Raw genomic sequence first — 15646 nt, forward strand, 5'->3', positions numbered from 1 at the left:
CACCGTGGCAAAATTTGGGGTGGCTGCAGCCCCCTCCGTAGACCCTGCCCCAAGCCTAGCCCTGTGCAGCACTGGCTCCAGCACACAGCTGCAGCCCACCTGCTGCCCCATGCAGATCCAGGGGCACATGTCCCCCCATGCCCTCTTGGGGTGCACGCAGCAGTGGGAGCCATCCCCCCCCCCGACGAGCAGTGGGTCCATCCCCTGCCCTGCCCTGTCCCAGCTGAGCAGTGTCTGCCCCTGTCCCTGTCCCCTTTCTCACCGTGGGGTGGGGTGGGGAGGGGTTGATCTGCCCCCCTCTCCCCTTTCACTACAATGGATTTACTAATTGGAGGCAGCTCTCCACGCTGTATTGGAAATCGGATCAGTATTGGCCGATATGCCTCCTTAAAAATCAGATATTGGTATCGGCCCCAAAAATCTCTATCAGTGCACCCCTAGCAGGTACACAACCCATTACAATGCATCAACCCTTCTGGAGTAAGTCCCTAGCCCTTTTAACTTCCAGCAGTTCAATTGTACTCTGAGTTTTATACATAGTTCAAGCTGGGCATTGCCCCTCATGCCCATTTTCTCCTGTACCTCTTGTTTAAATATAGTGATGGCCAGTTCCTCACCCAGAGCAGAACCCCTCTCTTAAACAGTGTGTTTATCTATCTACCAGGAGCTACACTCTGCTCTTTCAAAGTCCATTTTTCCATGAGGATTGGCCAGCAATTGAAAGTAATTCAAAGTCCATAGTCCCATACTGCTATCATAGGAGTATACCCAGGACTTGGCAAGTACAGCACTAGCCCTGGGTGCCAATTTAGAGGGATCACAGTCAATGTGTGGGGACCCAGTACCACAGCAACCTGAGCCCATATCTCAGTAACAGCAGCATCCATCAAAGTGTGGTGAGCCCGCAGTGCAGCAGGTAAGACTCGCCTGGCACACCCTTCCTCAGCTCTCCCATGCTTGGCACAATGTACCCTCATGTGCTTTGCCCAGTGTACAGAAATAACTAGCTATGCTTCTGTGCAACTGCAGTAACTCTCCATAATAGTCTTCCTGGAAGGTGGATTGAGCATTTCTCTGGAAAGTTGTATAATTGGCTTCCCTCTGGCAGTTTTTACATGTCTTCAGCTCAGTAGCCAGTGACCTCATCTGGACATTCCCCATACCATTTTTGGGTAAGTGTATTTATAGATCTTGCTTAGATTCAGTTCTATTCAATGTCTTTCTTTGCATTCATGGTCTGTTGCACAGTTATTCTGTGACTCTTCAATAGAAAGACACAAAATCCCATAGCCTCTAAAGCACGTATCCAAAGCTTTTGAGACGCTGGTCATCTTGCAAAGATGTCAGTTTTATCTCTAGAAGTATGTTACTATCTTAGGTCAGTACACAGTGACTAGGCACTAAGACCTGTCAAATAGCAGGTAAGTTCCTGTAGACAGACTAAAAGAAAAAGGACTCCAAGAGGGCTGACAATTCCATTGTAAGCCCACATCAAACTATTTCAATACAGGGGGAAGGTAAGAACTGCAGGAGACTGTGATATGGTTACACAAGGAATTTTGTAGCTTTTTGAAAATCAAGAGATAAACAGTGGAAGGAAGGGTGTGTCACAAAAGAGGTATGCAAAGGAATAGCTTGAACATATAGGACAAAATCAGGAAACCAAAGGTGAAAAAGAAGTTACAACCAGCAACAAATATTTAAGACAGCAGATAATGATCTACAACTATGGCTGATGGAAAGAAAGACCAGGGACACTATGGATTCATTGCTCTGTAGAGAAGGTGAGCTGCTCAAGGAAGACAGAAAGAAAGAAGAGCTTCTCAGTGCTTCCTTTGCTTCACTCTGCACAAGGAAAATTAACTATGACCAGACTACTAGGAAAATTATTAACAAAGAAGAGGAAGGGCTGTATATTGTAATCAGTATAGAGCACATCAAAGAACTTTTGACAAATAAGAATGAATATGAGTCAGTAGGGAATTAACCCCAGTCACTGACAGAATTAACCCTAGGATGTTGATGGTATTAGTTTAAGAAATATCAGGAGCACTGGCATAATATGGATGACAGGTGAGGCCTCATAGGACTAGAGAAGGTCTAATGTAAAGGGAAAAAGAAGAACCTGGGGAAGTAAAGACCAGCGAGCCTGACTTCAATATCTAAGAAGTTACTAGGGCAAATTACAAACATTGAAGGTGTAAATATCTGGAGGTAGTGATCACCTGAAGGGGTGACCATTAGTAGCCATTATGGCCCTGTCAAAAATAAATCACACCATGCTAACTCAGTTTCCTTCTTCGATAGGGAAACTTGTTTATGGATAAAGGGAATGGGGCTACCATGATACATGGACTTCAGTGACACTTTGGATGTAATCCCACATGTCATTCTCAAAAGTAGTTGGAAGAATGGGTGCTAGGTAGAACTGTTGGCACTGACTTCACAACCCAGCCCTGATAGCTTTGCTCCAGGCAAGCACAGCCCTCAGATCAACCACAACTCCTGCTGGTTGATAATAGGCAAATTTTTTGATACACAGTGATAGGAGATAAAAGCAATGCAGGCAAAGCAAGTACAACATACATTACCCACATTTCCCAGTCCCAGAATATACACAAGGCAAGCAGTCTGTCCAGCTGGTACATGAATACCACCTTGAGGTTGTTTGCTTGAGTGTTCAACATCAGCAACCTTGGAGGCCAGGGGTTGATGCCAACTGTTTCCCCCTCTCCCCCCACTGTTTTGAAAACTTCCTTTTGTATTCTTTCTTCTGATGACTCTTGATCCGTGGCTGTTGCTGGTTGGTCTCTCTGTGTTTGTCACATGGTGCATATCCTGTATTGTCAGCCAAAATTCCATTTTCATAAACCTATCACATGCCCACATCTTAATTTGGGGCTTTATCGGTGTCCTCCTAATTTGTTCTGTGCCCCCAAAACCGGAAAGCTTAAGGCTTTTTGCAAGCAGGCGCTACAGCTCTGGAGCCAGGCCTATCTCGATTGTGAAAATAAAGTTTGGATGTTTTCAGTTGCCCAGGATGTGTGGCCTTGCTGTTTTCCTGCCTGGGTTAGACACCCTGTCAGCTTCTGAAGCCTGGGAAGCCTGTGTATGAGACTCAGTCTATTAAAAATCAATTAACCCTTGCTGTTATAACCATTATTCTAATGCATATATATAAATAAAACCTATAAGCCAATTCCCAAAAAACAAACCTCTAAATATCAATCTTAAGCCAACAAGAGCTACTGTTGGTGGATTCATATAATTCCATGGTGATTTAAACAAGCACAAGCAAATAAATGGATTGATGGCTAGATCTCTGTCTGGGATGGTTTAGAAGCAGCAAATCGTCTGTGCACAGAACTAGGTAGTCCTTGTGATCTCTAGTACTGTGATACTGTGATTCAGATGTTCCACAGCCATTGTTCTATGTTCATAACTTCCAGAAAAGGCTGTTCCAGTAGCATTAGTTACAGGCAGAGCAAGGAAATAGCAATAGCAGCATGGGTGACTGGTGCCTCCTGATCCTGGGGGGGCACCAGCAGCCAATCGCTGGCACTGGTGGTGGCAAACCCAGAAGTGCTGCTAGCGCTTCTCTTGGTGCCCCCACATTCTCATGGGGGGAGGGCGCACCAGCTGTTGCCCCACACTCACTGGCTCGCGAGGACCAATCTATGCATCGCGTATGAATAACAGTGGGTACTTCTACATGTTTATTAATGTGCCATATTCAGCACTACTGCACCGTAGTGCCAGTGAATACTTTTTTTGTCACACTAATGGACAGTAGACTAATTCTGTGCATTAGCGTGGCTTTTGTCTCCTGCGCTAATGTGTAGTAGAATTAGTCTGTTGCACATTTAGCATCTCATGTAGATGCGCCCACTGTGAGATAATGACAAGAAGGTGGAGAGGGTATGGCAAATCTGACTTCTCTTGTTCTCTGCTCCCACAAGCAATTCTTTGTTCCTTTCCGCTTCATCTTGTTCTTTTTTTCTTTCTGCCTCCTTTGGTCTTTCTTCCCTGGCCCTTGTTTTTGTCAGCCTTCATCTCTCTTGGCCTTTCCCCGCTTGGTACTTGGCCTCTATTCCTGCCTTCTCTACTGGATCACTTTCTTATTTCTATCAGTTCCACTTCCACATGCATCCGGATTCTTCTTTCTTGCTGCTGGTAAGCCTGTTACCTGCTCAACCATTCCCAGGGTCCTGGAGGCTGCTCCCTTTCAAACTTATTTTTTCCTGTCAAAGCTGCTTTCCCATGCTGTCCTGCACTTCTGTCCAGTTCTGTCTCCTTTGCTAGCTAAAGGAGGCAGAGCTGCTTAGTGGAATTGACATCAGTTAAATCAATCAAAATGAACCAAAATGATGGGAATTTAGGACTCTGGTCCATTGGGTTCCTCATTTCAATAAGGTAATCACACCTTAATGGGGGAGGCTTTTCCAGGCTCTGTGGGACCCTAATGGGACAGTAACAGCCAGGTGGGGGTCCAGTCCTTCTCTTATGAATACCTGCTTTTCCCTTCTGAATCAGTGATCACAGCTAATACTTTTTGGTTTCATCGTTTCGTAGTTGGTAGGGTCGGAAGGGACCTGAGCAGATCATCAAGTCCAACCTCCTGCCATGGCAGGAAAGAGTACTGGGGTCAAATGACCCCAGCAAGGTGTACATCTAGCCTCCTCTTAAAGACCCCCAGGGTAGGAGCCTGCACCACTTTGCCTGGAAGTTGGTTCCAGATCCTAGCTGCCCTGACCATGAAGTAGCGCCTCCTGATGTCTAATCTGAATCTGCTCTCTGCCAGCTTGTGATCGTTATTTCTAGTCACTTTTGGTAGTGCTCAGGGGAACAGGGACTCCCCCAATGCCTGCTGGTCCCCCCTGACTAGTTTGTAAACAGCCACTAGATCCCCCTCGGCCTCCTCTTGTGGAGGCTGAACTGGTTCAGGTCCCTTAGTCTCTTCTCGTAGGGCCTGCCCTGCTGACCCCTGATCATGGGAGTGGCCCTCCTCTGGACCCTCTCAATGCTGTCCACATCCCTCTTGAAGTGCGGCACCCAGAACTGGACGCAGTACTCCAACTGCAGCCTGACCAGTGTCGCATAGAGGGGGAGGATCACCTCTTTGGACCTGCTTGAGATGCGTCTATGGATGCATGACAAGGTACGGTTGGCCTTCCTGACTGCCTCCCCACACTGCCAGCCCATGTTCATTTTGGCCTCAACAATGACTCCAAGATCCTTTTCTGCCTCTGCACTGAGGAGAAGGGAGTTCCCCAGCCTGTAGTTATGCTGCTGGTGCTTCTTCCCCAGGTGCATCACCTTGCACTTGTCAGTGTTGAAACCCATCCTGTTCTCATCCGCCCACCCCCGTAACCTGTCTAGGTCCGATTGCAACCTATTCCTCCCTTCTAGCGTGCCCACTTCCCCCCACATCTTAGTGTCATGGTTCAATTGTCACTTTGACAATGGGCACTTTGACAGCCCATATGGAATTGGGTCACTTATGTTGAACCCCAGTTCCAGTGTTTAATGAGAAAAACATGGCTAGCACTGCTGCTGAGAAGGGTATTGTCCTAAGGATTACATGGAGAGGAGGGTATTACCAGAGGTTTACTAGGAAACAGGGCTGAGAAGCATGATAGTGGGAAGTCAAGAGGTGAAAGGGATTGTCAGGAAGCAACTAGAAATTTTAACAACTGAGTGCTGTGGAGCAGCAATCCACTGTTTGATTTTTCTCCATGCTGTGGTGTGAATGTTTGTGCCAGTACTTACAGTATTAGAATGATTGATGCTGAAGCAACTCAAGCTGCAGTGGTTCCTAGCAAGAAAATACCAGATCTGTTTGGAGTATTTCCTATTCCCCAGCAGCCCATTAGAAGCATTTTCATGTGTGGACACTAGCTGTATTTCAATCAACAAAAGGAGAACAATTTTTTTTCATAGTATAAGGCCTACAGCAGAGGTCAGCAACCTTTTAGAGCAGTGGGCTGGTCGTTTGCAACCCATCCACTGCTAGGAGTTGCCAAGCCCCAATTGCTACTGCCAGGCCGCTGCTGCACCAATTCCCTTTTTGCTTTGTGTCCCTTCCACTTACTGGGTGCCGCCAAAAAGCATGGGGAACGCCAGTGGAGAATAGCAAGAGCACAGACCAGGTGGGTTTAAGTCACTGCTTTTAATGCACCCCTTTCCCCTGCCTCCCCTGAAATGGACCTTTGCAGGCACCGGTCTGCAAGCTGTAGGTAGCCCACCCCTGGCCTAAAGTGCAAGTGCTACAATGTACTGCCTGGCTCTCCTGATCTGTGTGGAACACTTTCAATCCCTTGACTTCAACAGGTTTGCTTTGCCTTTAAGGGAAACTGCCACTTGTCAGCCCCTTGCAGGACCTGACTCTCTCTGTGTTACAGACCTTTAAAGCAAGGGATTAATACAAGTTTAAAAAAAACACAGGATATTCCATCGTATTGTGTACAGTGATCATAGCATTGCTGTGAAATACCATTCACAGGTGTCCTTAACGGAGATAATGAGGGAGGCAACATATGGTTCTGCAGCAAGCCACAGTCCAAAGTTTCAATCAACAGTAAATGACTTGGGAGAACAGCTTCACACACATATTTTTATATACAGAGAATCAGACAGTGTCTGCCCCAAAGATCAGGGTTAGGCCAAGAGGAAGGGGAGAAAATGCGAACATTGCAAACATGGTGGAAATAGCATGGTGCCATAATTTCATGGTTTGGGTAGGAGAAGGGGATAGAGTGGTTCAGATGTATTGCTTTGGATTCGTGCCAAAGACTGCGCCCAGTCAGCCCATCTGTAAAAGAGTCTCTCATTATTTAACAAGCCCTTCTAGGTAGAACAGGATATAAATAAAAGAAATTACAACAATAATAACCACCCTAAGCCAGTGCACCAGATAGCATTGGGACTGGCTTGTGATTTGAGTTGGAAGGGGATAGCTCAAGGGAAGGAAAAGAACTGAAAAGAATTTGAGGGCCAAAGCAAGAGAGATGAGAGTAGGGGGACATGTATAGTCTGAAGATATGTTGAGGAAGGTTACAGGGCTAGCTGCACCTCTTCCCCCATCTTGGAACGTGCCCTTTGAGGCCTTCTGGCTTTACCTCTCCACTCGGGGTAGCATCTTCCAATTCTCCCACTGTTGGACTGGGCCATGAGCAATTGGATATTATTCTGTGATGGTTGTTTACTTAGCAGGCCTGATTTGGTTCAGTACCACAAAGTGTCCATATCAGGAGCTTATGGCCAGTAGGTAACTTAAGGGCCAGACACCTTCACAAACCTTAAGGACAAAGCAGGACATGAGAGGAAAAGGATTTTAAAATAATGGTTTTACTCAGGTGTCCATTTTAAGTGTAGTCTTGGCAGGCCTGTCCTACCCCAGACTCCCTAACTTCCCTGTTCTTCTGGATATCTACTCAGCAGTTCTCTCCCCCATTTTCTCCTACCTCTTGGGAGTCTGACTTTAAATCCAGCAAAATTCTTTTTTCTTCCGATCTTGGACCCAGAGGCAGAGCATCAAAGTGAATGGCTGCTGTATTGTCTCTCTTTGGTTTGCTGGAATCTGCTCTCCACTTCCTGGGTCATTTTCTCACAATCCTGCTATTGAATGGACTCATTGCATGCATTTAGTAAACTTCATAATAATTAGGTAAAATACAGTCTTCAAAGATCATTATAGGCAGTGCCAAATGTGTCCTGTGCACATTCCCCGACCTGTGGATCCACTTCTCATGTACCACTCTGCGTAAGGAGGTCAAGCAGTGTCTACTTAGCTAGGTCTTTCTGACGTCTCTTGAGCCCACTTCTCCTTTGAGTAATGAGAGACAGATCAAGGAATCCAAACTGTGCATGTTTCAAACTGGTAGCTGCAACTTTCATGGCTGTTGGTTGGAGCCAAACAAAATCTGAATCCCAGCTAACCAGGTGTGCTTTCACTGAAGTTGTACTGTGGCATACCCCTTTATTTTTGTCAGTTTGTGCCTCTGAGAGGAAAAGCATGTAGGCAAAGTGAACATGAAACAATCCATGGTGCTGAGCAGAGTGTTCATAGTAGGTTGGGAGTCTACTCATGCTGGGATATGGCCTTCCTCATCCCTGTCCTAAACTCCTGGGGCGTGTTTCTGCGTGTACAGCAGTTCTTTCTAACTTCAGAAGTGGCTGCACTTCAGTAGTGGGAAAAGAGCCCTGCAAGCTCTGCCGTCAAGCATTTTGGGAATTGTATAACAGCTACAGAGATTTACACGAGAGAAGTTTTTATTGATTCAGTAAGCAGGAAAATGAATTATCCAAACAGCGTAGTCTCTCTAGAGTTGCTTAATTTGAGATAAATTTTATTTTACACCTTCCAGGGTGCTCTGAATTGTGCATTGATAACATGCAAGTACCTCATAGGTGTTGTCTGGGGGAAGATGGAGCCTTTAGGATCAGGGCAGGGAAAAGCTGAGGCACTCGGTTCCAGAGAGGGAAATGGAGTTGTGGGAGAATCACTTCAGCTGGAACATATGGATCACTGTGATAGGATTCAAGAGTTAACAGACCAGCAGCATGCATAGGGCAGGTCCTACCTTTCACGGCAGCTGTTTCAAGCTACTCATAGACTGAGGCAGATATGCTATCAGTTAGGCCCTGACCATGTTTTAAAGATTTTCTCTGCCATTCTGATAGTGACAAATCCACTTCCCTGGCTGGGGGACCAGGGTGTAGATGGGGTCCTCCGTGAAGTGCATATCTCAGTTACTGTTTGCAGGACTGTGGGGGAGGGCAGGTGCTAGCACCATGAGCCTAGAGTAGCCATGAGCTGTTAGAGACTTTGCCTTGTGGCAAAGTTTTATGAATAACTGTGTGCCAGGTGGTTGTTCCTTCCCTCAGGCCGTGCGGCACCACCCTTCCCTGCAGTGTCTGAGAGAGCTAGTTAGGGACCTGGCCCACAGACTGCAGGACAATGTTGGAAAAAAGGGATCCCATTGAACTGTGACATTTTTTCCCCATCAGACTGCTCCACTCTTGGTTCCACAGCAAACTCCCTCCTCCTGCAGGGGGAAAAGCTTTCCTCAGGGCCATTTCCTCATTTGTCTGCCTTTCTTTCCAGATTGTCACATACATCCTGAGTTTCCTGCCCATTACTGACAAGAAAGAGGCTGCTCTGGTAAATCGTGTCTGGTATTTTGCAGCCCGGGACTCCCTGTGTCAGGTAAAGCCTGCTCTCCTTCCTAGATCTGAGGTCTGTGTAGGTATGCCCACTCTCGGGGCCTTGCCGAGCCCCCATCCCCGCTTCCTTGGTTTACATGGCTATGCTTGCTGTTGAGGTCTTGGCTGAGTCCTGCTAATGGATGATTGGTAGGCTCTTAAACTAGACCCAGCCATTGGGTCCTACAGCCAGTACTGGGTAGAGCCCAGTGGCTGTTTCATGCCGAGGGATCCAAGCCCATTCCAGGGTCAGCCCTCTTGCCTGGTTCCTTTTCTGGGACAAGGAGGCCCATAGTCCAGCTACCCTGCACTCTGGTATTGAGATCCCACAGTCCTTTGCATGTTCCCCACAGTTCTGCCTCACGGAGCTCTCTGGTTTGTCATTTAACTTCCTAGGGGCTGTTGCTAGTTGAAGAAAAAACACAGGCTTTGCAAAGGAGTTGTTTCCATGTAGGTAGTTGACTAATTACAGAGCTAGCACAGAACAGTTACAGAGCTAGGTCAACAAAGACACCTGGATGTGATGGCTCCTTCAGATCCCGCAGCATTTCTGAGAGTCCTCAGGCTCAGTCAGTGTCCCTGGCAGAAGACAAAGCCAGTGTTGCCCCACTTGTGTTCCTGTGTCTGACAGTGGACTGGCACTATGCCGTAGAGGTCCTGTCCCTTTCCAAAGCAGGCTATAATACCTTGTTTCATTTTCCACCTGCTAGGGATGCTTCCTGCTCCTGCTGCTATAGAATTGCTGTGGCAGGAAGTCTGGTTCAGTGAGGCTAACCCCATTGTCTGACAAGGCAGAACCATATGGTTGTGGACGGCCTCCCAGAGGGAGCCTGCTTCACCCACAAAATGGAGGTTCTGACACACTCATCAAAGAGCAGAGCATCCTTCAAGGGGCCAGTTTGTTCCCCGGACTGCCTCCTCCCTTCCCATGCATGCCTAGGCCCACAGTGCCATGCCTGAGCATGTGCTTGTGTAAGTACAGTCACCCCCTGGCCCAAGCTGCCTGTGCTGGCCCAAACTCCCCTCCCCATAGACTGCATAGACTGGGCATAGACTGCTTCTCCCAAAGAAGGGGGCAGGAGGTGCTTCTCTAGCTACTTGTTTACAGTGAGCATGTCTCTTCACCTGTCACTCCCAGGATCCTGAGCTGTCTCTCTGGTTCCCCAGGTCATGCCTCAGGAGCATCAGGAGTCCTGCCTTCATGCCTCCAATGCTTCAGTCTCCAGACCAGGGGTGTCATGCTCACTGATGAGCCATATTTCCTGTCAGCAGCCAGGGGGTAGGCCATAGCCAGGAGCGCATCATCCACCCTGCAGGGCTTCTCGTAGGCCAGATGACCCATCTCCAGATCTGAGCCATAAGGCAACTGTCAGCTTCTCTGTGTCAGTGCAGCCAGCACCTAAGGGGCTAACACCACTGCTGCTTCTTCCCCCACCCCCTTTTCCCATTGCCAGTTGCAAGCAAAAACTGGAAATTCAGTGAAGGGTAAGGGGTGGGTGGGAAAGGAGTGTTAATCCCTTGGGTGCTGGTCCACACCAACACAGTAGCTCCAGCAGCCACAGCAACAAGCCCCACAGACTGGATCCAGAGGTGGATCATCCAGTTCATGAGTACCCCTTCAGGATGGATAACCCACTTCTATGGCCCATATGTGTGACACCCCTGTCCTAGATGATTTCTAGAATCCTAGAGTTTCTCCCTTTCTCATGGGCTCTTTCTGGAGTCCTGCTTCCGGAAGATACCTGTGAAGTTAGATCTGCCCTGCAGCCTGATAGGTAGAGTTGGTATGTTTCCATCACTGCCTTGACTGTATTTGTCCTCCTAGCAATTACCCCTTTCCTGTTCAATCCCAGGATAACATTGTCTACAACATCCCAGCCACTTCCACCTCTCTCAGTGCCATTGCCAGCCTGGGAAGAAGCCGGGTGTGCTGCATCAGCCTGCCCAACCTCGACAGCTCTGCCATCTCCAAGGATATAATCAAGTATGTCGCACATTACCTGGGGCCTCACCTGCAGAACTTGTCTCTGCGTGGGAGCAGCCTGACGGAAACCTCCTTCATGACCCTCATTTTTGCCTGCCGCTGCTTGTCCTCACTGGATTTGAGCAGCTGTAACAGCCTCTTCATGTCTGGGACCCTGCTTTCCAAACCTGAGACCATGCCTCAAGCTCAAAAAGCCTTGGCCTACCTCCAGGAGCTCAACTTGTCTGGCCTGCGTTACCTGTCTGACCTCAGCTTCAACCGGCTGGTGAGCTGCATGCCACACCTCACCAAGCTCTCACTGGCCCGCTGCCACATCACTTTTGAGTTTGATCCCTACCATGGTTCCAGCCACTACAACTCCTCTTCCATATTGTCCTTCCGCAACCTCCAGTGCTTTTTGAAGGAGCGAGCAAGCAGTCTCTGGGCTTTGGATTTGAGTGGCACAAGCATCACGACGCAGGCCATGAAGTCCCTGGTGCAAATCGAGGAGCTGCACCTCCGGGAACTAGTGCTTCAGAACTGCCAGGACCTTACCAATGAAGCTGTCAGCTTCCTGTGTAAGCACCAGCCTAACTTGACTGTCTTAGACATCAGCAGCTGTTCTGAGCTGTCTGACCAGGCTGTCCTAGCTGTATCAACTAGTCTCAAAGCCCTTCAGAACTTACGTTTGGGGAAGATCCGCAGGCTGACAGATGGTGCTTTTGAGCACTTTGGCCAGCTCAGGAGCCTGCGGAACCTGGATATCTCTGAGTGTAGCCTAGTGAGTGGTAACAAGCTGGTGAAGGCTTGTTCCTACCCAGAGCTGAAACCTAAACTGGCTTCCCTCAGCTTTGCCTTCTGCTCGTTACTCAGAGTAAGTCTTTGATTTGCTGCTATCTTCAGAGGGTGGGGGGTAACTAGACCTGGCTCTGTTGTTCAGGTCACAGATACTGTCACAGGCAGTGGAGAATGCACCAGGAGTTTCTGTGTGCTCACATAGGAAGGTTGTTCTGCATACAGCCCTGGCTTCTGTGTCCGGGGCTAGCAAGGCAGGTTGTAAGTGCTTACTGCAGTGCTTTGGCTTCTCACTGAGTCCTTTCTCTCTAGGACAGCTCTGTCCTCTCCCTGGCCAGGACACTGAGTAGCAGTCTGAGAGTATTAGACCTGTCTTCTTGTGTCTCCCTCACCAACATGAGCATCCAAGCAATTTCCTCCCACTTCACCCACTTGATAGTCCTGCGGATGGCATGGTGCAGGGAGCTGACAGATTGGGGCCTCCTGGGTATAGAGGAGCCCCAGCAGGCACCGGACTGTGGCAGAGAGGTAAGTCCACACCAGAATTGTGAGAGTGTGATACTGTGGAAGGAATCTGAAGGCAGTTTCCAGTGCTGAGTGTTGTTACTGTTGTGGACAGCGTGATGGAACAACCTGTTTGGAGACAGCTGTCAGCCAGGCCATCGTGATGCACTCAGGTGATGAGACTGACATATGGCTGAGCTTTTGCATCTCCTCTCCACCCCAGGTCTCCTCAGGCTGTTTTTTTTTTCAGTGGCCTGTGTGAGGTAGTTCCTTCTCCATTGCTTCTCTGTGGGATGCAAGGCAAAGTCCCAAGGCCACTGTTCAGCAGTGTTTAATCACGGTTCCACTTTTTTGACAGAAGGATGGAGGTCCAAAGTTCAGCAGGAATTTTGGGAACATGGGGTTCTTCCTGCCTCCTCCACAGGCTTTGGAGCAGATTCCCAAAGTCCTCACTGACTCAGACTGGCAGGAGTCCCAGAAGTACCGAGCCTCCCTGCAGGCCCTCCACTACCTCCAAGAGATTGACCTAATGGCCTGCCACAAGCTGACTGACATGAGCATAACCAAGGTATGGACATGGCCCTGTAGAGCCCTGGCGTGGTTGAACTCAGCTTAGCTCAGCTCAGCCTAGGAGCAGGGTATGAATAAACTGGAAAGGTCCAACTGTAGATGGGAGTTCATACAGGCTGCATGCTGAGCGGAGTGACTGACATACGACTAGACTGTATGGTCCTGGGCCCTCTCCAGGGGCCTGTGTTATAGGAGCATTCTCCTGGCACAAGATTGTGCCAGCACTTCATGCCCAAGTGAGTCAGGCCTCCATGTCAAAACAGCCAGTCTCTAGTCTGCTGTTACCTCTTCAAGTGCTGCTGGGTTATAGCTCTCTGGCAGTGCTGCACTGGGCCAGAGGAGGAGCAGTGTGTGAACACCAGGCTGTGTAGGTTAGAAGTTATTGGGCTAACAAAAAATGACCATCCTGGATGGTGCTAGAAGTGTCACTGGCCCAGGGGCTAGCACATATGACTATGGTTCTCAGCTGTCAGCGCTCCCACAGGACCTGTGGTGCCATTGCTCCAGGAGCAGATAGGATGAAGATACCTTTTGTCTTCTTCCAAACACCATGTTCTGAAGTCATCCCTGAACCTGTGCTAGTGGTGAAGGTGTCATAACAGGATATGTGTCAGAGGGCAGTGTCCAAAGAAATCTTGCCTTTAAGCAGCTGTCCTGCTTATTCTCTCATTCTCTTTATTCCTCATTGCTCTTACTAGGTTATCTGCTTTCCAGAGCTGAGGCGGCTCTCTCTCAGCTTAGTACATGAGATCACTGACAGCAGCCTTGTAGCCATTGCCAGGGGTTGCTGGAACCTGGAGCACCTGTCACTGAGTCACTGTGGAAACCTGACTGACAGAGGGTTCATGGAGGCTACCAGCTATCTGCGGAGACTTCAGCACCTCAACATCTCTGGCTGTAACCAGCTCACATACCAGTAAGTATTGCAAGGTTCCAGTCTCCTCTTAATACTAGAATGACATGAGGCTTCAAAGAGCAGGCAGCAGACCCTGGCAGCTCTGGTTTTAGCCTCTACACACCGTGGGATTGGAGAGAGGGAAGAGAACAACTTGGCTTTTTGGGACTGTCTGACTGGCATCTGGGAAGGGAACCCTGATGTGTGGCTTGCTTTTAGGACCCTCCTGGCCATCAGGAAGGAATGTACACAGCTCAAGAGTCTGGATGTCTCCATGTGCAGTGAGATCCATGTGGCTGACGTCAAGCTTTTCCAGGCACAGCTTCCCTTGCAGATATGCATCCAGTCACACTTCGCAGGTGGAGCAGACCTTTTCCTCACCCTGTAAGAGAGGCTGATATAGGGCTCAGACCCGTTAGCTTTCTCAGCAAGCATCTTCAGCTCAGACACGTCCCTGTGGGTACACTTAACCCCACTCATTGACCCTGCTAACACTGCCTGGAACAGCACAGACTGCTCCAAGCCCTCAACAAGAGAGGGAAGAAGTTCTCATCCTCACTGCTGTTTTCTAAAATGGCTGGCCTTTGAAGTGCTGGCTTCCTGGTATTCTCTAGCCAAAGATGTTCCTTGTGTCCAATATTATGTACAACTCAGCTGCTACCAAACTACGTGTATGGGAAGAGCCCTCAAAGCCCTTTCCCCACCCCATCTTCGGCTATAAGCCCTCTTCCAACCTGCTCACTGGATTTCCCAGGGGGTATACTTTTGCAGAACTGTTTGGAACTTGCCATCCACTGGGGCCCTGGGCCTTCCAGTTGGAGCTTCAGAGGCCTCTAGCTTGTTATACAGGGCTGAGCATGGCCACCATTAGACTCTTCCAAGCCCAAGCTCCAGAAAACCAAGAGCCCAGCAGTTGTCGCCTCTGGCACTGGAATGAGCTAAGCAGGGGAGAAGAGGGCACTGTATCCCAATGAGGGATGCAGAATAGGGGTATCCCATGTTGATGACTGCCATGCTGTGCCATCTGTAGCACCCCAAAGGCAGGCACTTCTGCTCCAGAAGCATCTTTCTGGCCTGATGTGAGATTGAGTCCTGACTGAGGGACTGGGACTCCCCTTCTCAGTCCCTCCCAATGCTTCTGGAAGCTGCAGCACAGCCTCCTGGCACAAGTTTCAGCACTGCAAAGAGGGTGAATGCACTGCCTAGTCCCAGCCTTTCACTCGGAGCTGACTGCTGCCAGCTTACCCTCCAGCTATAGGAGCACTCTCCCTTCTGGCTTGCAAAGCTCCGTGCTGTTGGGCTACCCACTTCCCTTACCAGGAGTAGCTAGCACAGCTTCCTCCTTTTCAGGGTTACCTCAACAGCACAGGACTCTCCTGCTGGAGTTTCCAGGACAAACTTATCTCCCTTCTCTTTGGCCTTAAATGCCTCTGTGACTGGAGGGAACCCGCCTTTGGTCCAAAGATGCTTCTGTAGAATGTCTCATTCAGTGTCTATATATGGTGCCTTGTAGACTGTTAATTAAAGCCCTTATTTTCTATAGAACCATCTGCCTGCATGCTTGAGGTGAGAGGAGGGAGCAGGGGAGTGTCAGGCCCAGCTGTAACTGATTCCTTAGCTTACACTGAACACCACCATCCTTTGGGCCCCCATATACAAGTTGCTGGTTTGCCACTTCTGCAGTGACCAAGTAGAGAAAGAGGAAGGGAATCTTG

The 15646-nt window shown here is 48.8% G+C and overlaps 1 protein-coding gene across 1 annotated transcript in view; it reads left to right on the forward strand.

Moving 5' to 3' along the window:
- Positions 1 to 15543, forward strand: part of LOC149857486 (uncharacterized) — an 18006-nt gene extending 2463 nt beyond the window's left edge. Inside the window, exons 2-7 of the mRNA XM_090063661.1 lie at positions 9107 to 9208; positions 11058 to 12041; positions 12275 to 12490; positions 12825 to 13034; positions 13735 to 13952; positions 14151 to 15543. Of these exons, the coding sequence (XP_089919787.1) occupies positions 9107 to 9208; positions 11058 to 12041; positions 12275 to 12490; positions 12825 to 13034; positions 13735 to 13952; positions 14151 to 14319 (1899 nt within the window). The 3' untranslated portion in view covers positions 14320 to 15543. The remainder of the gene's footprint in view (positions 1 to 9106; positions 9209 to 11057; positions 12042 to 12274; positions 12491 to 12824; positions 13035 to 13734; positions 13953 to 14150) is intronic.
- Positions 15544 to 15646: the final 103 nt, after the last annotated feature.

This window comes from Crocodylus siamensis, chromosome 9 (assembly GCF_052110815.1).
Source record: "Crocodylus siamensis isolate JL-2025a chromosome 9, ASM5211081v1, whole genome shotgun sequence".
NCBI lineage: Eukaryota > Metazoa > Chordata > Crocodylia > Crocodylidae > Crocodylus > Crocodylus siamensis.